Below are 23,517 nucleotides of genomic sequence, written 5' to 3' on the forward strand. Positions count from 1 at the left end.
ACATGAGTGCAAATGCCTGTGTGAGTGCGGGTGTGCAGAAGCTCTAAGATTTCACAGGAAAAGATATGATCACTTTATAAAATATGATACTTTTCTATTGGTCAAACTAACAAACTGTCTAACAAGTGGTTAAAATGTTCTATACTTCAACCACTTCAAAATACTGCTCAAAGTACTACTTAATATTGTAAAAAACAAAACAAAACAAAGAAAAACACAACTATTAATACTTAAAGTAGATTTTCATGACAATACTTTGTACTATTACTCAAGTAATATTTTGAAGACGGGACTTTTTACACTATTGTTACTCGACTCCTTCTTCCAGCACTGTCCTTCATGTCCTGATTGGTAGTTTCAGTAAAGATTTGTTTGGAATGTTGCTTTGTCTTTATGAAGCAGATTTACTACATATTCATGTGGCCTATCATCCCAACGGACGTGATTTAAGGACAGTAAAGAGGGTGAATCCAATCAGTCATTTTGTGTTTCATATCTGGATCAATTTCCTGTTGAACTCTGTCACAAAATCCTAAATATGTCCACTGAGTCAACGGACTACAGCAATGCAATATGCATGATTAGTGTGTATAGACACTGATGTTCAGATCCAGTCAGAAACAGCAACAGACCCTCTGTGACTCATTTGTACTGTAGCTATATGAGATGAAGCCAAATGCTCCACAGATATTCAGTGTTTGTGGTGCAGATTGTGATCAATATATTTCACACTAACTGGTCAATTTGTTCAGATTAACTTCTTGCTTATTCAAAGGGAGGATGTATTTCATTATTTTGCTTACAGTTTCATCACCCCACTGACAACAGAGACAGACGCGAGGCGGATTATTCAAAGGCGGGTATTCAGCGTATAGAGCTGGGGACGAGGAGACCCCCGGTGGGGAGCGCGGGGCTGTCCGTGCTATAAAAGCAGCCTGTGCGCGTGAGCGGAGCGTCTTAGAGAGGACTGTACCTTCAGGCAGCTGACCGGAGCGCACCGCTGATACCTGGGATCCACACACAGACACTCGCAGCGGAGCCATGAGTGAGGTAGGTGCTTCTTTAGGCTGAAAACACCTTTTTTCCGCTGAGAGTTATTCTTCAGCATCACGGCAACTGATTTAAGACAAAAGTTCTCAGAGCAGAAGCAGCAGGAGGAACTGGAGATATTTGGCGACGCTTAATTCGCGCTTTGAGCGACAACACGCACTGAACTCTTAATTGCTCATTTTTCCACGCATGTATATAATTGTGTGTTTGACCAAACGATGAGAGAAAAGAATGAAGTGTGGCTGTGTTTAAAAGATCTTTGGGGATTAGCAGGCTCCCCACATCTCTGCGTTTCACAGAACAACCGAGCGTTCCGGATTTAAAATGCCTGTGTAATTATAATATATTAATATAATAATAATGATTATTATTATAAAATCTGTGAGAACCAGTTCACAAGACTATTGAAAACATCTGTGCTGGTAAATGTGTCTTAACATGTCTTAACTTTGACATTTCAAACTAAAGCTCAATCCAGCATGAGCACATGCTGGATGAAGCAGAGGCAGTATTGACCTACAAGGCTGGTCTACGCATCACTCGATGAGGCTGAGCCACTACAGCTGGTACTTGGACCAGAGAGAGGTGATGAGACTCTGATAATGTCAGAGTGGAGATTAGAGAAAAGCAAAGAATCTTCTCTGAAAGACAGTCACTGGCAAAGAGAACATCCTATAGTCACTGAATTATTCAAGGCTTGCTGCTAACCCACAGAAATAAAGCACAGTGTGCACGAGGGAGCACAGGCTCCAGGAAGACCTCATCATGAGTTTGTTTACCCCAAGGAGCTGGACTGACTAAAAGCATAAAATATGTACTGTAACTCTGCGTCCTGCTCTACATGTTGATCTGCCCGTGGTGGATGACGTCCATCACACCATCTCCCCACAGTGTTGAGACGTTCTTCACTAATATGAAATAAAATGACATAAATTGCTGTGATAACTGTAGAGCGTGGAGATATTACCTCTTGATCACCCGACATCTAAACTGCCATGAACACGGCGGCCTCTTCTATCGTTATGAATCTTTTATTGCAGACATGCAATGTCTTTTTGTACAGTGTGACACACGACGCTGACTTCTTCTCTACCCTCTTGTGTACTGCTTCCACAGTGAAGCTGGAGTCTCATAAATTAGACATTACACACAGGAGAAGTGAGGAAATTCACTTGCATCTCATGTCAGTGATGGATTCATGAACCTATGAAGAGCTGAGGCCAAGACAAGAGGTTGTTGCTCTGAATGAATAATTAAATCAAAATCAATCCTAATCCACACTCCAGTGATCCTCCTCACCTTTACTCTGTTCGGACTCGCACAAAATTTTAATGCTCATCAGGATAATTGGCCCTTCAGTCCAGTTCGAACCATTTTCTATACAGAAGAGAGAAATCTGGCTTAATTCATCACACCCATCAAAGCCTGACCAATTATGTAGCATCTTTACCATGTAAAAGGCACGTACAGGCAGTATAATAATATTATCAAAATTCATTATTATACTGTGCTGTGATTAACGTATAGAAATGAGGCCATAGCTGAGTCTGTGCTGCAGCTGATTCATCTCTGCTACTGTCCATAAACATCAGGCAGTTTCAGGCTCCTGTGGTGAGTGTAGCTTAAATATGAGGCCTGTCACCATAGTAATGAACAATTCAGCTTTTCCAGGCTGCTCTACTCAGCCAATCATGGGTTTGCACTACAGGCTGCATTTCAGCCATTTCACTGTTTATGCTCCATATTTAGAATAATCTTAAATTACCTGTTTGTGTAGATATTTCTGAGAATCAACCATCATGTGTTCTTTTGCCTTTGACATATATAAAAAAAAGCATCTTCTTTACCAATCTGATGTGAAGATTTGAAGGCAACGCACTGTCATTAGTGGCTGCTGTTGTGTTGTTTGGATGGAATGATGATCTGGAGACTTATTCCCCCTGTTCAAGCCTCAGGTTGTTCAACAAAACTATAATTAGATGGCACTCAGTGGAGAAGCTTCAGCCAACTGTGTGCACTTGCCAAGATGTCGGTTCTACCTTTTACTTTTTCAGCAAAAGATAATGATTTGTTCTGTGCCCCATCACCAGTTCATTTCTCACCAGGAGTTGCACCTGCACCAACATCCTGCTGCTCATGTTGGAATGTGGATGTTGTCTGTCATGCATCATCTCTTTCCTTCTGTATTTTAGTAAAAGAAAATGTCCAAAAAAATAAGAAAAAGGATATGAGTGTCAAACTCAGTGGCTGACAGATAGTGGAAGGTACAGTTTGTACAGTAGACTGTTACAAGGAGGCAGATAAACAGAGGAAAAATACAGCTAATGGTCCCAACAAGAATCATATGTGTCTCAATCAGCTGGAATCACATCCTGCAAAATAATCAATCTGTTATTTTTGAATTCACCTATAGTTAAAGCTTTAATCAGCGTCTTCGCTCTGTCCTGTCTTCACCCTCAGCGAGAGCTGGTCTGTGAGGATGTCACTGTCGCTCAGTCGTACTCGAATCACTGTGGTCACACGGAGTGTGAGCAGCAGCAGCAGCAGCGCAGCCTGCAGGGCCCCAAAGGACTTTAGACTATTTAGACTGAAGAAGACTTTCATAATGTTTATCTTCCGACTGATTCAAGTGTTTAGTGGAGAGTTTACATGAACACAGAGCTTCAGTAACAAATATTAATTCAGGATTTTTTTTTCAGACAGGTAGTAAACAAGTCAACAGATTATCTCAGTCTTTTGTTTGGAAAAAAACAAAAGGGAGGGAGCTGGAAATGTCACTAATAATTCCTCATTGTGCAGGAAACTGTGTGCACAAGTAGCCTACAGTAAGAGCCAGAAAGTTGGTCAGTAGACTGTGATGGATGTTTAGGAAACACAGTTGACAGTTTTCTGACAGCTCATGTTTCTTGCTCTGTCCATCCCCACATTTCCAGATGTCAGCAGTTGTCTTGGTGATGTACAATGTTGTGATGTACAGTCATAACCAACAGGAAGATGTCCAAAAACGACAAAAATAAGACTGAGTTCTTATAAACTGAAATTATCCCTTAATTTCCAGACATCTGACACTGTAGAATTTCCCATTCCATCAGTGTAAAACACGAGAGTAATAGATGTCACACTCTGTAGCACATGAAGGCTTTTAGTGGACGACTCCAGCTGCTAAAAGCTGATGCAAATAAGACTCAGAATAATAGAAGTGGAAATGTGAATTTCTTGTAATACCTCTGTAATTCTGCAGCTGGTTAATTGCAGCGCAGCGTGCTTAAGTGCTGCTTGACATTAGATTTTGTGGGATTTGACTGGCCTTCAGGATATAAAGTCATTTACATGGTGATGAACTGCCATCTGTATGTTGGTGGGAGGGCAGCGTTTGAATAATTAAGTGGCAATTCCTTAGTCATCAGTATAAAATCAGTCTGAAAATTTAATTATTGAAAGACTGCCATACGCAGAGTTATAATGTTTTACAGACGACCTGTCCTTCAATCAATGCATCAGCATTGAAGTGGTCTTTCACTGTTTCACATAGCCCATACTTTAATTACAGTGAGAGTGGTGGCTACGGGGGGCTACTTGGCAAAGCCATTTGTTTCATCATCCAAAGTGGACCAGAGTCCTTTTTATTAAATTAATGAGATAAGAGCGTTAAAAGTTGCTGATCAATGTAAAAAGGACAGCAAACTAAGATGGGGAAAGTGGTCGGGGATGGATTTTCCTTAAAACTCCCATTTGCTGACTTAACACTGATTAAGTGATTGAGATCCAAACTAAAGTGGTGGTTAGAAAAAAAAGCCCCGGCAAATCTAGAGGAAACGTTCAAAGATCATCTAAAGCGTGTTGATTTAATATGATTTTCTTTCTTATTGACCTGAAATATAAACACATTTTAATCTGCGACTCTCCCTGATTTGTTGTGAGGCATGTTGTCTGACCCTAATCCTGCTTTAAACAATGAGCAGAGATTACATTGAAATAATCTGTAATCCATCTAAACTGGCAGCAGGCTTTGGTGGTGGTGCCTTCACTCACTGTAACCCGGCCTCCGGGGTAATCCAGGCTTCTTCCGGGCTTTGCAGAGAGAAGACGACAGACATCAGTGAGTGAGGAGTGGGATGTGAATGGTCAAAACAAGAGAAAATACAGCAGATTACATTTAAACTACTAAGTCGGGATCAGAGCTATAGTAGCATTATCACCTTTTGCATATAGGACCTCACAGAACAAGGCTCTTAAAATGTCACACATCATTTCTCTCAGGAATTGTGAGTGATCTCGCAGAAGGAAAAGTGTGTTTCATGACACACTTGAGACCACCACCTGATTTCAGTCTGCAATATTACACAGTCACCTTGAAGAGATACTAAAAAAATCTGTTAATTTACCTCTAAAGTGATAAAATCATCCAGTGTAGATTTCACTTTCACATTCCTCTGGTTTACAGTGAGGATTAAAACAATAAATCCAAAAACAGGATTTTAGAATCAGCTGTGTTAATATCAGAAGGAATAGTAAAAACTGCCCCGGACTTCACCTCACCTCCCCACCTGTCTCCTCACGCTGTGGCTGTCTGTTACTGACGCAGTGAGCCAGCTAATTAAAGCACAGATCCAACAGACAGACACACAATGCATCCGAATAAAAATACCTCCCCATCATGAATGGTTTTGGCTCGAGATATAATGCACTTTTGTTTCTGTCACTGAAATGACTTACTACACCACTCAGTCTGAGCGCTGCCCTCAGTCTGTGAGCAGATAACATCAGTATCTGTGGAGCGTTAAATTCCACAGGGTGTTTGTTGTACCTGGTACAGGAAGGAATGTGAGCTGGATCGAATTGAATTCTGATGATAGTCAACAGAGCAGTACAAATGCTGCTTATTCCCCCTTTTAATTATTCCTTCAGTGAGTTAACAGTTGCTTTGTGAAAGAGAGAGCGAGAGAGAGAGAGAGAGAGCGAATACTCTCTACACTTTAATTTATGCTGCTGGGTGACCCACACTGCTAATGCATGCTCATGTTCTCCAGTAAAAACCTGCTTCTTTGCCATTAGTTTTACTTGAATAAGTCCAGCTGGAAGGCAAACTGTACCTTCCTAATATTGTAATGATGCTGTTTAACAGTCAGTTGCTGCTGGGTATAGCACAGCTGTTCAGATTTAAAGGGACATGTCAATCAAATTGCAAAAACAACAACAACAGCAACACCAACGACACAACAACAAATCTCACTTTTGGTACATGTGCATGCAGATGGTCTTAGATTTCTACCCCCACCTCAGCAGAGTGAAAATGAATGGAGCTTTGTGGCGGTCACAGCATTGAACAATCACATAAACAAAATCAACCACATCTATTGTAATTCTGCATACTCTGGATAATGCGCAGACCTCACTGGTACAGTTTCCATAGAGACTATTTCTTTGGTGTAAAATAGCTCTAGTGCAACCTGCATGAGAATGTGTTTTGTGTCTTGACCCTTTCAGCAGGATGACAACATTTGTCTGTGTCTTCCAGAATCATTACAAACTGCTATTGGAAAAATAAGCCTGTTTTTTATGGGGAAAGACTAAAGTTAGGGTTTGGTTGTAGGTTTACAGAAGGATCCTGGTTTGGTTTGAAACGACTACTTTGGTATAAGGAGAGTAGCTTTATCGTCACGGTTACAATGATAACCACTTGACTGGTTGGGGAACAACCGTGGACAGAAAGATGTTGACTGGCAGCAGGAATTGGAAATAAACAACAAGCTCCCAGGCAAAGCCCCAGGTTTGGTCACCTGACTTCCTCCTTTGCTCACAATGGACAAGAGTCATAGTTCGTACGTCCGCTGGAGAACTTTGTCACTGCACCATGAACATATGTCACTGCAGAGCGTGTGTTTTGGGGCAGCTGATGCTGTCGTTTTTTTGACGGTCTTGCATTATCCACAGTAACAGACACAATTGTTTTACATTTTGTAATTTTAACAACAAAATCCATTCACCTGCAGTTTACTGAGGTGTGAGCTAAACCCTAAAAAAACAATTAGTCAGTGAGATGCTCAAAAGAGATTTCTACATCAAGCCTCTCTACTTGGTTCAGTCTGTTGACATCTCATTAAATAAATACAATTAAAGTTAAAGTAAACTGTTGAGTAGCTAAACGCAATGCCACTGGAAAGTGTTTTATTGAACTTAGCCTATAGAAACTTAACCAACCATCCTCCAATTAAACTGAAGTCTGACTCAGTTTGATTAGTGGACACGTCAGCATGAGAGAGAATAAGGAAGTCAGCTTTCATATTCTAACTCTGCTGCCTAAAACAGGAGTCTTAATGCATGAAAAGAGGACAGGTCATTATTCCACATCAACATGTCTTCTATCATTAGATTAAAAAATATATATAAATAATAAAAACCTACTTAGAGTCAAAATAAGTCCCTGAAGAACAGGTAATTAATTAGAATTTCTTGTCAATATTTCTATATTACTGATATAAGAGGTAGATGAAATGATTACCCTCTTCGCTATGCACAGCTAATGTGTTGGAAACTGAAGAGGATACATACATACAGGAGAACAATGAAACTCAAAGTCTTCACTTGAATTAATTAATCATCAGAGTCACCATCTTGCTAGTACCTGACTGGCGAGTTACATAAAAATTCACCCCCCGTACAGTTGTCATAAAGGGGGAAATTAGCTGTAGAGACAAAACATATAAACTATAAACATGCTTATTTCTGCTGTAAAGCTAGGTATTTTAACAGGGGAGTCTATGGGGATTGACTCTCTATTGGAGCCAGTTTCAAATGGCCGTTTGAGGAACTGTAGTTTTTGGCACTTTGGCTTCATTTTTCAGGCCTGCAGGTCGTTGCTTGGTTAGAATATGTTTGTATTCATCTCAGCAGTATTATTTAACAGCGCTGTTACTAGGGCTGTCCCTGAGTTCTTCTAACCGAGGGGTTGTCATGTTCATTTTAGGACAAGACTCTGCTGTAAAGTTCACTGTCTTGCTCTATCTAAAAAAAAGGTGCAGTGAGTCGACTCACATTTTGTGGTCTTCCTGACTCATTTTAAAACTCTAGAATCATGACAGCAGCTGTTTTTTCTGTTTACTTTTGTCACAACAGTGAGATAAACAGCAGAAATAGTGTGTTCACGTTACAAAGTAATGTTCCGGTGAGGTGTGCTTGCATGTATGTGATTACAACACTTTGCCAGATGATGTCTTGTTGTGTTGTTGCTAAAAAAGTGCTGCCTGACTGCCTTCATTCAAATAAGTGAGAGGACAGAGCTAAAGTCAGTCTTAACACGGCCTTAGTTGTGCTTGAACAAGGGTTTGTTTTAACAAATGTTTTAGATCAATTATTCAAAAAAGTTCTATTTTAAACTTGGTTGTACCTGCGCTGGAAATACCTCAGTGTCCTCGACAGCATGTTGCATCATCAAAGAAACGTAGTGGAAAGCTGTTAACCTGCTTTTAAATTAGCCACAGAAGACTGATTTCATCAGAGTAGAAATTTTATTTTAATTACAGTGTACAGTCTGGTCCACCACGATTTACACCAGTGTGGCATTACACAGTGCTCGTTCATCTCTTAGAGGTGTCACTCTTCCATGCTGTCTTCCCTGTTTCCAGTCTGGTTCTGGGGAAGCTGCTAAGGAGTTGTAATGGTTCTGGATGAGCTGTCTGTGACCTAGTTTTGCTGTCTCCTCGTTAAATTGTTAATAGATCCTGAGTGCAGCATGGAGCCTCTCTGGGGAGCCCGAGCTGCCATAAAGAACCAAAAATAGCCCCCCACATACTGGGAAGGTGATTTATTTATTTTACCAATTCCCTCCATGTCCACGCCAACCCTTCATGCCAGTGCTGTGTTTTATGAACTCAGTCAAAGAGAAAAATACATGAGGAAGCAGTGATGGAAATCCTTACAAACTGCACCAGTACGACTCATTCTGTCTGTGAATGCTAATTTGAGACTTTGCTGACAGCAAAAATCAATCTGCTGTATATAATTCATTTGTATAGATGCACTCTCTCCAAGTATCACAGCTCCTGTTCTAAATCAGACACAGAAAAGATAAAAATGTAATGAAATGAACTCAGTCAACACAAAAAGTTTTCCTCTATTTCCATTGATTTCAGCCCAAAACATCACTGAAGATCACAGTGACTGAGATACTGCTCTCTAGGACCCGTTTCATCTCACAGCAGCATTTTAACAGCATTTTAAGCCATTTGAATCACTTTTCTCAGTTATAATATAATTCATGTGTGTCGTTTATCTCTTGTGCTCTGATGTAGGGTCATACCATATGGACTTACAGGACTGATACTGATCATTTGGACCCCTGGCTCTTTGTGACAGCTGCTCCATGTCACATATCTGAGCACAAGACCGAAATGCTTTATAAAAACATTGCTACAAGACATTAGCGCTGAGTCTGATCCAGAAGCTCAAGGGTGAACAAAATAATTTTGAGTGTTTATCAAGCTTTGTACATTGTTAGTCAGCCATGGCAGACAGAACCATGCGGCACATACACTGTGCAGAAGGACATCATCATTAGCAATGTAATTATCATCATTGCCATCCATTTGTCAAGCTCCCTCTGTCTTCAGCATATGGGAGAGGGAGCGGGCAAACACCACGGTTTCTCCTCGGGGGCTGTGACAGCACGGCAGCTCTGCACAAGCTGAACACAAGCCTCGCTCAAACAGCGGCAGCCAGCAGCTCTGTGTTAGGTTCAGTTTAGCTCACCATGTTATTGGCACTGAAGGCCTGGGAGGCTCATGAACTCCTCTCATCCAGCGTCCTAATGAGGAGCTGTCCTGTTTGGCAGGACTGAAAGAGTGTCTGCTCCAATGGATCAGTGTGTGTTTGTGCATCAGTCTGGAGTATACAATGAGTATAATCACTATTACAGTAAGAGCAGACAGTAAACTGTAGACTGGATCTGCACCACAAGGTTAAGATTCAAGGCTTAATACAATAGGATTAATGATGTTGTAACAATTAACAATGATGCTGACTCCACAGGTTGATTAGATACAATATCACCAGACAGGAAGAGGTAACTGTTCGAAATCCGAGCACATCAATTACCCAGAAATCATGTGAGTTGTCAGTATATGAAATATATTGTTCATAATGGCAGGGGAAGGAGGATGTGGACTTCAGTCACACAAAGGTCTAGGTAACACAGTGGATATTAGAGATGTTCAGTATGTACAAATGAACTGACTACAGTTAATCACCACTGACACTGAATTAATTACTTCCTCATTAAAATCAGATTCAATGACAGAGAACGCCACAGAAACAATCTTAATCTGGTCGTTCCATTGTAAATAGTTGGCTGCTGAGCTGTTAACCATGTGTGCAGTGATTGCATCGGTTAGGTTTGTACTGAACTGAATGAAATGGCAACAGACTGAACCACTGAACTGAAGACGGTCAGAATCAGAATCTTATGAGTCTTATGAGCAGTGATGTGTGATATGATAGTGCTGTACCCACCTGAAGTGTGTCTGAACGACACGTCTGTGAGCTGACGTGAATGAAATGATTCGATGAAGCCATGAACCAAATGCAGGCTGTTTAACTTCATCACAGCTCACTGTGAGACACAGCTGGGAACTGCAGTGACTCCCCTCTGTTCAGGAGACAGTTTTGTATTGTCACTCAATACATCTGTGGCACTGAGAGGATTTTCTGTCACTTTACACTCAAATATACATTTTTGTAAAAACTCAAGGGTCACAGTGAAGGGATGCAGTTCTCGGTCATGGTCACACTGGGTGATATAGGCTGATGCAGTGGTGGTATTTCTACATAAAATGGTGCTCAGTGTCGTTTAAATACATGGATAGTTCTGACATGTCATCACATCACACACCTTTTAACCCTGTGTGAGCCCAGCAGGTTCCTACTGGTTCCTCCACAAGCCTAGATTAAAAGCATTTAGTCCCAATTGGCTGCTCTCAAACAGAGCTCTGAGTTCACAGCGACCTGCCTGAGAGGCTTAGCCAAATCTCATCTTTCAAATTGAACTTCAAAACTCTTTTTTTAAAGACAGAATCACTTAGTTTCACTTTACTTTCCTGATTCTTCAGCTACTTATCTCTTACTGTTGTTGAGTTTATTCTGGTTCCTAAAAATCTTTTGTAAAGCGTTTCACAAAGCTTCTTTAAATTGTGGGATTTTTAAAATTGCTGAAAACGTTCTTCCTGTTGTTCTCTCTTTCTAATTACACACAAAACAAGCTCCTGTGGCACCTGCTCCTTCGCCAGTGTTAACAATGGTGATAGCAGCTTCCCAGCTTGTTGTCCAGCTCCTGTGTCTCGCGTGATGCTTTAAATGTGACAGAGACGGGTTGAAGTGAAGGTCACAGCTGACGGGTGTGAGGGTTAATGAAAAGTGGACGGCCACAGACTGAGAGGAGTTCAGATGTTCTACAGTGACAGCTGATGCTTATGCGCATCATTCTGAATCATTTGACCTGCTCTCGTTCAAGATTCCTGCATCATCGTTTGTACTGGAGCTCTGCAGACAGCACAGAGGGGAGGGCTGGTGACTCGTTGGGTTTATTTTGTCTAGTTGACACCGTTTAGTGTAGGTTTTTCTTGTGTTGTGCTTTCTGAGAATTAACATTTCCAATGTGTGTGGCAGACTCCTTAAAGTTACAGTGAAATGCAGTTAGAGCATCTTTAGCTCCTGCAATGTTTCCAAGTCAAACTGAATATGTGGAGGGAAGATTTGATTGGGATTGTTTAAAAGTGGTTTAGGAAATACAGTAGCTAATGAGACTGAGCTGTAGAGGACTGTCGGCCTCCACCCACACCTTCTCCACCCTCATTATTTCAGGTGGGAGGGAGGATAGAAATGAGCAAATTAGCCACATTTTCTGGAAATAAATTTTTTTGCCAAGTAACATCTGATAAAACACAAACCTGGCAGCTAGTTGGCTCAATTCACATTTAACAGGATATGTTTATGTATGTTGCGATGACAGGGAAAGAAGCCACCACTTTAACCACTTTACTGATCATTTTGTTCAGTTCAGGTTAATTAGCAGTCTCTGATTATATTGTTTGCTCACTTCTTTCCTTAAACTGCACTCAGCTGACACCTGAATATTTATGTGGCTTTGTGAGGAAATAATCACATCTAAGCCGACAGTGGATCATTCAGTCACTAGCGAGAGGAGCTCCACTGCTAAAGCTACAAACACCACTAAGAAAAACACTAAATATCTAAATAACACTAAATAAAAAAGACCTTTTTAAAATATATTTCAGTTGTATTTTATATTTTACTTTGTCTTTAAATCAGGAATCAGAGTCTTTAGTCCAAAAGATGACTCTTATGGGACACTGTAGCATACATAGCTAATGTTCGCTAGCATTAGGTAAAATCAGCCAGCTCCTGGTCATACCAGGACAGTTATCCATTAAACCATCCAAGAGGCTGCGCAGTGCTCGATATGAGGAAACATCATTCAGCTCTGAAATTCTACAGTGTATTTATACAACCACACCTGCTCAACTGATTTTCCTTAATAAATTCAGATATTCCTCCTAGAGATGCCAAGAGAGTGAAAATACCTCCTCGGCTGCTAGAAGTGCGCAGGTGATGGGAGTCAGAGCCAAGCTTGAGCAAAGACTGAGATGGGCCATCGCAAACATCTGATTTGAAATTCATCCACTGCCTCTGAAAAAATCCTCATGTGGATTTTTATGTAAATGCTCATTTCTTCTTGCTGTTTCCTTCCGTGTTTATCAGGCACTTAAAAAAATGTGCTGAAATTAGTGAGATGAAACCTGGAGTTCAGCTGAAAAGGGGAAAGTGGAGGAAGGAAAGAATAGCTTTATATATTTCATATGTGACCTTTGACCTCTGACCTCTTAAATGGGAAAATCAGAAATTAAAACATTAAGTTTGTACACCCACGTATTTTACTGCATCACCAAGCAATATATGGTTCATATCTTCTCTACTAATGTAGTTGAATGTATTGTTTATCATACACTTCAGTCTTAATGTCACATGATGAAGATGAATCTGATGCCTCATTTCCAAATACATTTATTATTATGTTTTCTAGATATTCTTGCGTTAATTTTGGATAAATACAAACCACAAACTCCTTCTCTGATGCTTGACTTACTGGAGATGTTGGAGACAAAAATAATCTTACTCAGGATACTTTGATCACAACATAGTCCCTCACCAGAGACACAAATAGCACCCACACCTCCTCCCGGTGTGATCAGGAAGATTTTTTTAAAATCCCTTGTGAATCCTACAAATGTTTTATAGCTGAAATGAGATCTAATATGGAAGAAGAAGAAGTCTTTAAACTTGGATTAGCAACTCTGTAAAAAATCTGTTGTTGCATCAAAGGCCTTTGAGTATGTGAGAGCTGGTTGGAGCTAAAGGCTAAAACAGGAGAGACAAAAAGGATGGAAGAGAAGGGAACAAAATGAATGTGAGAATGAAGGAAAATGGAGTCAAATGACAGAAACAATGCTTAGTGCATTTGTCTTGATTTCTCAATATTGCACTGCATCTTCTAACTGCAGCGAGACAATCACTCAGACATTATTGTCCGTCCACCCTTCCTGCTGCCACTGACTGCTCACTTGTGTGCTGGTGGGTGGAGGTGTGATGTATGGCACCATCACTGCGTGGCACTGCTGCTGCCCCGCTGAACACCAGAGCACAATCAAGCAGATGAGAGTCAGCGTGTTGCTGCGAATCCCAGTGGCATTTACTCTCTTTGATTCTGCGTGTAAACAGAAAAACAGATGGCCTCGCTGCCGAACAAGTTTCTCTTCCACTGACTCTCGTGACGGCACATGGGACACGAGGAGGAAGTTTCTTCAGCCAGTTTTATTTTTTGCTTCCTTCCCGCTTCGCTCAAATCCACCAAAACTGCTTTGCCGTTTGAAATTCATCGGGATTCATAATTCAATCCGAGCTATGATGGAGAGATGGTCCCTGCTGTGGAATACAATGTGCTATAAATCAAATCCCACCCACATCGCTCAGCTGTTTGAATTATGCTCTCATACTTGGAACACTTTGATTTTAAATGTTAAGTTAGAAGAATATCATCTCTCCACTAAAGCTCAGTGTAATGCAAAATTATCTTTCTCCAAGCAAACACGTTTAAGATGTGAGTGATGCAGCTGAGACAAACCCACACCGTGGTGTGGAGCGTCTTATTTTGGGAGCTGAGTTCAGCTGGCGCTGTTGCAGAGCAGCAGCAGCCTGTCAGGGGAGAACAGTTGGGAGCTGGTAGAGCAGAGAGATCATGCCTCTGCTGCAGAAACATGGATTATAGATCAGCGTGTCGCGTCCTGACTCCCTTCACACAGAGCAGAGGCTGCCTCTGACATGCTCACTGTTCACTTCGGTGTGTGCATGACTTCCCATGATGCTTTCTCTGGCAGGAATATGAGACATACTGTATTGTTGAAACTTGTTTTCTGATCACTGCGACTTTAAATGACCACAAACGAGCATTTTGTGGAAGAAATAAAAACCAAATCTAATGGGAGGAAAGTTTTTTTTACTCCCCTCTTCACATGTGGTGTTCTTCTCTCACATTCAGAAACATGACGATCATATTTTCTTTTCTGTTGTCTTTGCAGAGACAAGCATCTGGAGCAACGACTGGAAACAGCAAACCATCTGCTGGCCAAGGTATTTTCTACCCATTATGCTCAAACCATGAAGAAAATACGCTGCAGTATTTCCACTGTGCTGTTTTCATCACATTAGTTACAATGTAATAGAACAAAACCTGCTAATTTCTCCCATTTTGTAAGAATGTACAACACAAGTCATCCCCGTTATTGTTGCACATGTATCATAGCTGAAGTAGTTTAGTAGAACATGTAACATGAACATGTATTATAGCTGAAGTAGTTCTACTGATCAGTTAATTTCGCAGCTCATACTGATGTTAGATAATTACACGTGACAGTAATTCAGTAAAAGAGAATGAAAACCTCTCAAACCCTCCGAGGGAAAGCAACCAACTGTAGCAAGAGATGTTTAAATGTAATATTACCATTGTACCAATATACTGAAACTCTAATTCTACACTATTATACCTCACTGATTGTAATTTGAGTTTAATATAGTTTCTGGTAGTGGGGGATTTTTCACTGCAGTAAAATTAGCAATATTAAAATTTGAAGAATACTCATTATAAGTAAAAGTCCTGCATTCCAAATCTTGAAAATCACTGTATTTTATATGTTCATTATCAGTTTTATGATTTTTTTTTCTTTGAATTTTTGCACATCCACAGTTGGATACATAACAGCTCAGTAATACTTCCATAATATATCACAAATCTTCACAAAAAGTCGAGTAACTACAGCTATTAGCCCATGTGATATGCTCCACGGCAATGCTCACAGTCATTCGCTGAACACATATCGGTAACACCAAGTTAGCCGACGGTATCATGTCTAATAGCCGGTCACTATTGTAACATTATGAACCAAACAGTTACCGACACATGGAGGAGAAGAAAAGCCAGATCTAAGTCTAAGTTTCTGAAGCCTTTTTAGAGAAAAACGTGGTTTCTTCTTCAGTGGAGGAAATTCTGGAAGGTCGGTTTCACCTGAAAGCTGCCTACTGTCCCTGTGAGTGTATAAACGTGGGGAAGACAACCGGTTTAACAGGGGGGATTCACATGCACACGTACGTGCACTAACATACTACGAGGCCGGCTACCTAAACAAGCAACAGAGAAGCTCAGATCACAACACACACAGAGGGGGGGTGTGGCTTCATTCTCTGCTCAGCACGCCATGACTACACTATATCTTTACATAGAACATATTTTCTTGCTGTCATATTATTGTTTAAAATCTCATTTACAGAATCTTTGTTGAACAGTGTTGACCGTCTGACTTGACGATTATTTCTTATTTGCACAATCATACACTGAGAGTAAAAACCAGTGAAAGAAAGTAAAAAAAAAAAAACCCTATAGTAAGAATTTGCAGGAAGACCTAATTTTACAAACTAGGCCACGTTATTGTGGCATATGTAATTAATGTAATTCAAATCCCTTGAGTTGTAAACAGTAAAAGTGAGCTCACAGTTCTCAGCAGGATCCATTGTATTTCATAAATGGTGTTAAGTGCAGAACCATCATCCTGCTTAAATTAGAGAAAACAAGAGAAAAAGTCTCTAACGAAGCTCAGAGCAGCGAGTCTCTTTGTTTTCATGACGTCAGCTCAGGCGAGACGGACGTGAATCACTTTCCTCTCTGGTTTTTAGAATGAACAGATCCTTATGAAGCTTTGAGAAAAGCTGCCATTTTATCGTGAATATACATGTAGCAGGTTGTTGTGCTACTACAGATACTATAAATCCATAAGGCGCTTTCTGCAGTCTACACGTTTACTGAGTTCGGTTTCATGGCAGCATATGATACAATACACTGAGGGATGGCTCAATGTAATCTCCGCTCCTCACAGTCAACCCTCTCCTCACACAGTGGATGCAGCAGGTTAATCGGAGCCTCATTCACTGCAGAATGGCTCCGCAGCCTCATTCAGCACATAAAGCAGCTCCTGCGCACCTGGAGACTATGTGTCACCTCTCCTCTCTCTCTCTGGGGCTGCTGATAACACTGTAAAGACCTAGACTGAAATGGATTTCTGTCCCAACTTCTGGGATGATGAAGTGTGTTGCAGCTCAGGCTCAGTCCAGAGGGAAACACCCCGGCAGTGATTGGGAGGAATTTTAGGCAGATTAATTGAATTTGATGGAGGCGTGAATTGCATTCACTTGACATTTGTCCATTTTCATGCTCTTTTGTTCAGTCTCATTCCATTTTTTTTCCCACTTTCCATTGTTTTACTGAACCTTAACTCACTTTAATAGTGGCAGTATAGGAAATGCACTTTTTACATAGTAACATTGTTCAGCACATAAAAGAGAGAGATAGTCATATAACAACCGATGACTTATACTTTTAAGATTTTACACACATCTACACACTGTCCCTCAATTAGTGTTGTGCAGAGGAAAATCCACATACTGTATTCTACACGTCAGGAACCCTCCAGTCCAGTTCCTCTTCCCTTGGCAGGTGGTCACTTCATCAGAGGCAGCGACTGATACATAAAGCCGTTGTTATTTCCTTGTCATTTATTTTGGCTGAGCCATCTCTCTGTGCCATTGTGTTACAATTCTGTGGGTTTTTCATAGATCCAAATAAACTGTAATTATTTTTGTTTGTGCAGCTGCTCCAAGTTTCCCTCTTTCAGTGGCAGCTCCAGTAACAACTGACTGGCCCAGATCTTCACAAATGTGTCGCACAATAACACTTGAGATTACAGCCTGAAAATTATTCTCTCAATATTTTGTAAACACAGGGCACCAGTGAAATACTTGCTGCGCACATACTGTTAGTTCCAAGGGAATAAATATGTAACAAATTTGCATCGAGGAGGGAGTTAGAGATAAATCACACTTTTCTTTTATTATTACATGGAACAAGCCCAAAGTTTTGTTCCAGAGCAGCATTAGAGCAATAACAATGTAAACTATGTTAAGAAGAAGCATTCTGTATGTAAAAACTTTACAGTATCATTTCCGTAAGTAAATTATTTTTACATACGTATATAATTACATTTTTTAAGTATAGTAAATTATATCATCCCTAATTTAATTATGATATCAACACTGTTACCCTCTTTTCCCTGTTTTTCCTTCCTTGTTACTCACTGGCTGAACTCTGTAATCATTTCACTTCCTGATTTAAAATACACTTAAACACAAAGTTGGTTCCTCCTCCTTTCAACCATATCAACTTCTTCCCTTGTAGTTACGTTTTTGTCACTGTGCAGGTTTTTTGTCTGAAGTGAAACCAATAATCATCTTTTCCCTTCATTTGACCTGAACGTAGTGATATTTAATCAACTTCAAAAAATAATACATGTAAGTTCCAGCTGTCAATTTACATTTAATAGTGAATTAAAAATATTTAATCAAAAAATAATTTATATTTGTTATAAGGAGAACAAAAAATGGAAGACTGAATACATTTTCATCAGAAATATTATGAAGGATACTTTTGATGACAGGGAGTAAATGTGTCCTTGAGTTTCCACTGAGTAAAACTTACAGTCACTGTTTGGCTGCACAGGTCAGCTGTTTGTAGTTTTGTTGCTCAGTGTTTTCTCGACTGGGCCTTCATCAATCACTGTCCACGTTGCCTTAAATCTCACAGAAACCAATTTAAACATGACCTTTCACGAATCTCTTATGGAAATAATCACATCATCCATTGTGGCAAATTTGATTCATTCATGCAGCAGCAGAACACGTTACTGAAAGTGTGATGTTCCAGGCTCATAAAGTCTGCTGCCCTCTGTGGTGTAAAGGGCGTCGACCCTGTAGAGCAGTTGTGACTGTAGAGCAAGACGCTGTGTGTGTGTGTGTGTGTGTGTGTGTGTGTGTGTGTGTGTGTGCAGGGGAGACAGAGAGGTTTGTGGGGCTTCTGCGATCATGAAATATGAATTTGTTTTCATTGTCACGTGTGTCATTCAAGGGCTTCAAGGTCAACCAAAGGTTCCAGCCAAACGTAAGTAGGTCATTTGGAAAAGTCACTGTTTTTGCTGGAACACACACTTTGCACAGCAGGTCAGCACAATCCTGCACGGAGCACTGTACTGCATGACGACTGTGCTGCTTGAATAAACTACTGACCTTTGGTATTAATGAGCGAATGATTAGCAATGTGTCTCAATACATCTCTTTTTCATTGAGACCTTCAGTTTCACCCTCCGTCTGCTTTCTGTGTGTGTGAGCAGCCAGCACTGGCTTGACCTCAGTCTTCACTGCACACTCACTATTCTGGCGCTTCAGCACTGACGATGGCTGTGTGTGATAATGTGTTTGTGATATTGAACCTTTAAATAAGCAGCATTTGTTTCTCTAGTGCAGTACGAGTAATAATAAAAGTAGCTTGACAATACAGTCTGTTGCAGTTAATCTATAAGTGGAGGGTTAGAGCAGTTTATCTCCTGTCATAAAAGACCAGAGCAGTTGCCTTGTTAGCATTGTTGCTTCACACGTGGGCTTCTGTCACTCCTTTAACACTGCAACAGCGTGAACTGCCTGTAAACCCTGCAATGAAATTTTATTGTCCTTGCACATTTTATGACTCCATTTATTTGTTCACTTATTTTTTAAATATAAAATAATTGTTGTTTTATAGCGTTTACACTCTCTGAATATGTGATGCAGCATCCTGAGCTTTACTGTGAGATAAACTCAAGAATAAACATGAGGAAGGAAATGTACAAGATTTGTAACTGAGTGGAATGAAAATAGAAGATCAGCATGAAATACTAACCATCAGTAGCCTTTAATATTAAAGTGAGACTAAGACTAGGCGACCGTGCTTCCTCTGGTCACCACCATCATTACAACAGCTCAACAAGCAAGTCGTAAATACCTCCATCAAGCAGGTCATGTTATTTGTCAGCAGGATTACACAAAAAGTACTAAACCGATATTCACTGCAGTTGGTGGAGTGATGGGTCATATGCCAGGGAACAACCCTTTACATTCTGGGGCAGGTCATTTTTTTCTCTGAAGTCTGGTGTATGTAGTTTTACATTGACCTTGGCAGAGGTCTGCACCCTCTGACTGCTCTTCTAGTTACAACTGTGATTTTATTTGTTGTTGAGAGAACCGACGTATCCAACATGGCAGCTGAACTGTAACATCAGCATGCTAACAATGCTGACATTGACGCTATTATTAGGTATATTGTTAATGTTATTGTTCTCCATCTTAGTTTAGCGTCTTAGCATGCTAATATTTAGCATTTCGTCATAAACAAGAGTATTGGTCACAATGAAATGTTTACTAAATGATGGTTCCAAAAATTACAAATGAGAAGACAGGATCACCAACATTATTACAATTTAGAATCGTAAATGTCTGCATCAAATTTCCTGGCAATCCATCTAGTAGTTGCTGAGGTATTTCTCAGTCTGGACTGAAATGGCGGAACCAAGAGATCATCAGACACAAAGGGAAGATGGAATCGCCGCTTGACGTCAGCAACACAGCTTGAACTGTTGTGATCATCACTAGCATAGAAAATAGTTTGAAGAAGACATTTATGAATCTCACTCCTGAAGGTTTTCTCACCCACTCTCCCTCTCCTCTCCGTAGATGAAAAGAAGAACAACCTCCCGCAGGACTTCGACATCGACATGGAGGACCCTGAGACGGAGAAGGCTGCTGTTGCCATCCAGTCGCAGTTCAGGAAATTCCAGAAAAAGAAGCAGGATGTGAAGTCATAGAGCGAGCGCCGTCAGCTGCGTCTTCACCTGATGTGGGCCTGGTCTTGCATGTCAATCAAACTGCACCGTCATGAACTGAAAAGGAAGGGTGGGGGTGGGAATTCTGAGGGTGGAGGGTGGAGGTTGGAGGTTGGGTGGTCTGGGGGCTAAACAGTATCTTTGTGAGAGTCTGTGTATAATTTATAACTTATAATGACTTATATACAAAAATGGTACATTATCATAATCTGGGTGTATGTATTTAAATCTTTCCGATAATTTTGCTATTTCTGTTTTTTACTTCGATGACACTTGTGTATCTGCAGTAGAGCTTAGCTAATAATAATGTTTCTTATGTCACCTGCAGTGTGTAACATACCCATGTAAACAAACTGACGTAAGCCTTCTTATGACGTGTCAAACTGTTGTTTTCTTTAATTCAGGGCCAAGATAAAACCACAGCATCTTTGTGATTGACACTTGTATTCTTAGCGAGGCGTCATAATCACCAGATTTCGGGGCTCTGCCAGAGGTCTGTTGATTTCCCAAAATGATCCCATACAGCTGCCAGTAGTTTCACACTGTGTGACTGTATGCTTTTAAAAACAAATCAACATCAATAATTTGTATTCGGACGCCAGAGAGTTCCCCTCCGTCATGTCTCTTCACCTGACGACATGAACCTCACTGAGTCGTGTGTCTCTGTAGAGAATCTAGATGTTGTGCTCGTGTTTCTGTCCTTGTTCATGTTCCAGTGTGATTTAATCTATATCATTGTTCAATTGGCTCACACATGTATACTGTACAAGCACACACACTTATGCATGCGAGCTTGCACAGATGTACACACACACACACACACACACACACACACACACACTCATATACACTCATACAGAAACATAAATAAAGAGTTGTAAAGGAGTGTTGAGTGACTTTCTATCATTTCACAGTGTTCAGGCTGCAGTGAGTCCTGTCCACCATATTATTTCAATAAGAGAGTTCAAATGAAAGTGAATAACAACATATGTTGAGATAAGAGAGTTTTGGTGATTAGACTCCATTAATGTGAAGCGTCTTCATTTAGCATAGACCCATATGGAGCTAGAGACAGGACAGGATCCCTCATAGCAGAAGCGAGTGATGGTGGTTGATGGAAGGTGTCCCCAGACATCATGGAGGTTACGGTGGCGATGGAACAGTAAGTCTGAAAGACAGACAGGCAGAATTGCAATGATACTGAAGAATGTCATCCTGTAATTGATTGGCTCAAGGAACGCAGGCAGAAAGATCATTGGTCAGATTTGGTGATGTCATGTGACAGGGTGAGTAAGAGAAATAGATCAGGAGTATTAAGCCAACGTTAACCCGTAGAGGAAGAAGGCGGAGCATGAGGGAAGATCTTCCTTATTGAACTTTCACCAAAGCTTCGTAGGATTAGAGTTTGTGCAGCAGTAAATCAGACTGAAATAGATTTGATGTTTATACAAAAATCTGTTACGACTTATTAGAAAATAGGTCAAACAAGATGCTGAATACGGATTCAGGATTAATTAACTGATATTTGAACTTTTCCCGGCAATGACCTTACAACGACCTCAATCACTTTGATGCAGTAGATCACCATATACTGTCATCCGTACAGTTAGATCCTAATGGACCAAGCTTAGCAAACTGAGGACATCTCTGTGTTAGTGCAGGAAGTGCAGTAACAAGTCCTCATACCAATATACCTCATAACAGTGAGTGTGTCCTGAACTGTTGCCCCTATGGTTCACTTTGTTATTACAGCATTGAAGTTATAGGGAAAGGCTGTGGTCATGGTTAAAACACACCAGCTCTGTATATCTTGTGCTTACACACACCTCTCTTACACTTTGCTGCAGTATAAGAAAATCAAATGATTCATGCTTTGCACATTTTTGCCTCAAACTGTCAAATCTCAGGTTTTCAGAGAATCCCCCAAGGAGCTGGGACAATTTTAACAAAGATACACTTTGACTTCGGCTTTGATCAAACTAACAGCAAGACTTCAGATAGATGTCTTAATGAACCTGTTACAGACGACTATTATTACGGAGGACTAATTTGCAGTTCGGCTCCCTTTTCTCCAGCAGAACATGTTCAACCTTTGGAAAAATTCAACAGTTACAAGAACATTTTACTAAGAAAATGCAAGAGAATAAAACACTTCCAGCAGCAGAAAATGTCAGTGCAGTGGAGAGCTGTAGCAGAGCAGAGCTGCTGTGGCTTCTTAACGTGGCAGGATGCAGTTTTCTGTGGACTCATCAGTCAGGTCAGACAGAAGAAAGCGACTGACAGTGGACTCACTGCTGTAGATTTCCTACAGGTTACTGCTCTCTCTAAAATCTCTATAACCTCTCATTACTCACTCAGAACATCGTTAGCAAGCCACAGATTAGGAGCCATCTTTTCTTCCTTTTTGTCATTTGGTGTCACTGATTGTTACCATGGAAACATGGGTCTTAGCTAAGAGGGTGGGGTAGGGTGGCTAAGTTTTCATGTTTGTTAAAACTCTCTAACTCACAATAAACTAAGAGCAAATTGAACAACAGTCTAAAATATCTTTGTGGATCCAGCCACACACACACACACACACACACACACACACACACACACACACACACACACACACACACGAGTCTCTGCTCCCTGTCAGCTCTGGGGAATCAATAAATACATGAAATAAATAAAGGAAGGCATGAACAATGCCAGCTGTCAGCTGCAAATTGCTCAGGGAGGTATCCGTGGCCCTTGCTCCGGTTTTGCATTGGAACATGCATCCATGTTTATTACTGTACATTTTCACAATCATTTCCCCAGCAGAGCCGCTGACAGCTTCACATTTGTCCAGCTGATCAGAGGGAAGAATTCAGTTCAGCCTGGACCTTATTTATGACAGTGGTTATTAACCACCAAGTGTGGCGGCCAGTAAATCTCTGTCACCATGCTTAATTTGTTGTGGACTTCAGAGGAAGACGGCTGATGTAGTTGTCACGCTGGGTAATACGACCTCCTGCTAAACCCCCGTCTTGTGATATAAAACCATGGAGGCAATTTAACAGGCAGGACATGTGAGGCTCAGGCAAAAGCTTCAGAATGGCAGCTCGGAAAGTTTTCAATT

The 23,517-nt window shown here is 40.7% G+C and overlaps 1 protein-coding gene across 2 annotated transcripts; it reads left to right on the forward strand.

The window, feature by feature from the left end:
* Positions 1-891: 891 nt before the first annotated feature.
* On the forward strand, positions 892-21,296 carry pcp4a (Purkinje cell protein 4a). 2 transcript variants are annotated; one of them, XM_023417732.2, is made up of 4 exons: positions 892-1,050; positions 14,697-14,748; positions 18,626-18,658; positions 20,263-21,296. In XM_023417732.2, the coding sequence occupies exons 1-4, from the start codon at positions 1,042-1,044 to the stop codon at positions 20,391-20,393; spliced, it is 225 nt and encodes a 74-aa protein (XP_023273500.1). In that variant the 5' UTR covers positions 892-1,041; the 3' UTR covers positions 20,394-21,296. The 2 variants fall into 2 exon arrangements, with proteins under 2 accessions (XP_023273500.1, XP_023273501.1); XM_023417733.2 differs by lacking the exon at positions 18,626-18,658.
* Positions 21,297-23,517: the final 2,221 nt, after the last annotated feature.

Source organism: Seriola lalandi, unplaced genomic scaffold (genome assembly GCF_002814215.2).
Source record: "Seriola lalandi dorsalis isolate HSWRI2012SDOR001 ecotype SW California unplaced genomic scaffold, Sedor1 jcf7180002054577, whole genome shotgun sequence".
Classification (NCBI taxonomy): domain Eukaryota; kingdom Metazoa; phylum Chordata; class Actinopteri; order Carangiformes; family Carangidae; genus Seriola; species Seriola lalandi.

What these genes read in the sequence shown, in the direction of transcription:
- pcp4a (XM_023417732.2), top strand. An exon ending in CAAACCATCTGCTGGCCAAG is followed by an intron (nt 14,749 to 18,625) that starts GTATTTTCTACC and finishes GTGTCATTCAAG; the next exon opens with GGCTTCAAGGTCAACCAAAG. An exon ending in ACCAAAGGTTCCAGCCAAAC is followed by an intron (nt 18,659 to 20,262) that starts GTAAGTAGGTCA and finishes TCCTCTCCGTAG; the next exon opens with ATGAAAAGAAGAACAACCTC.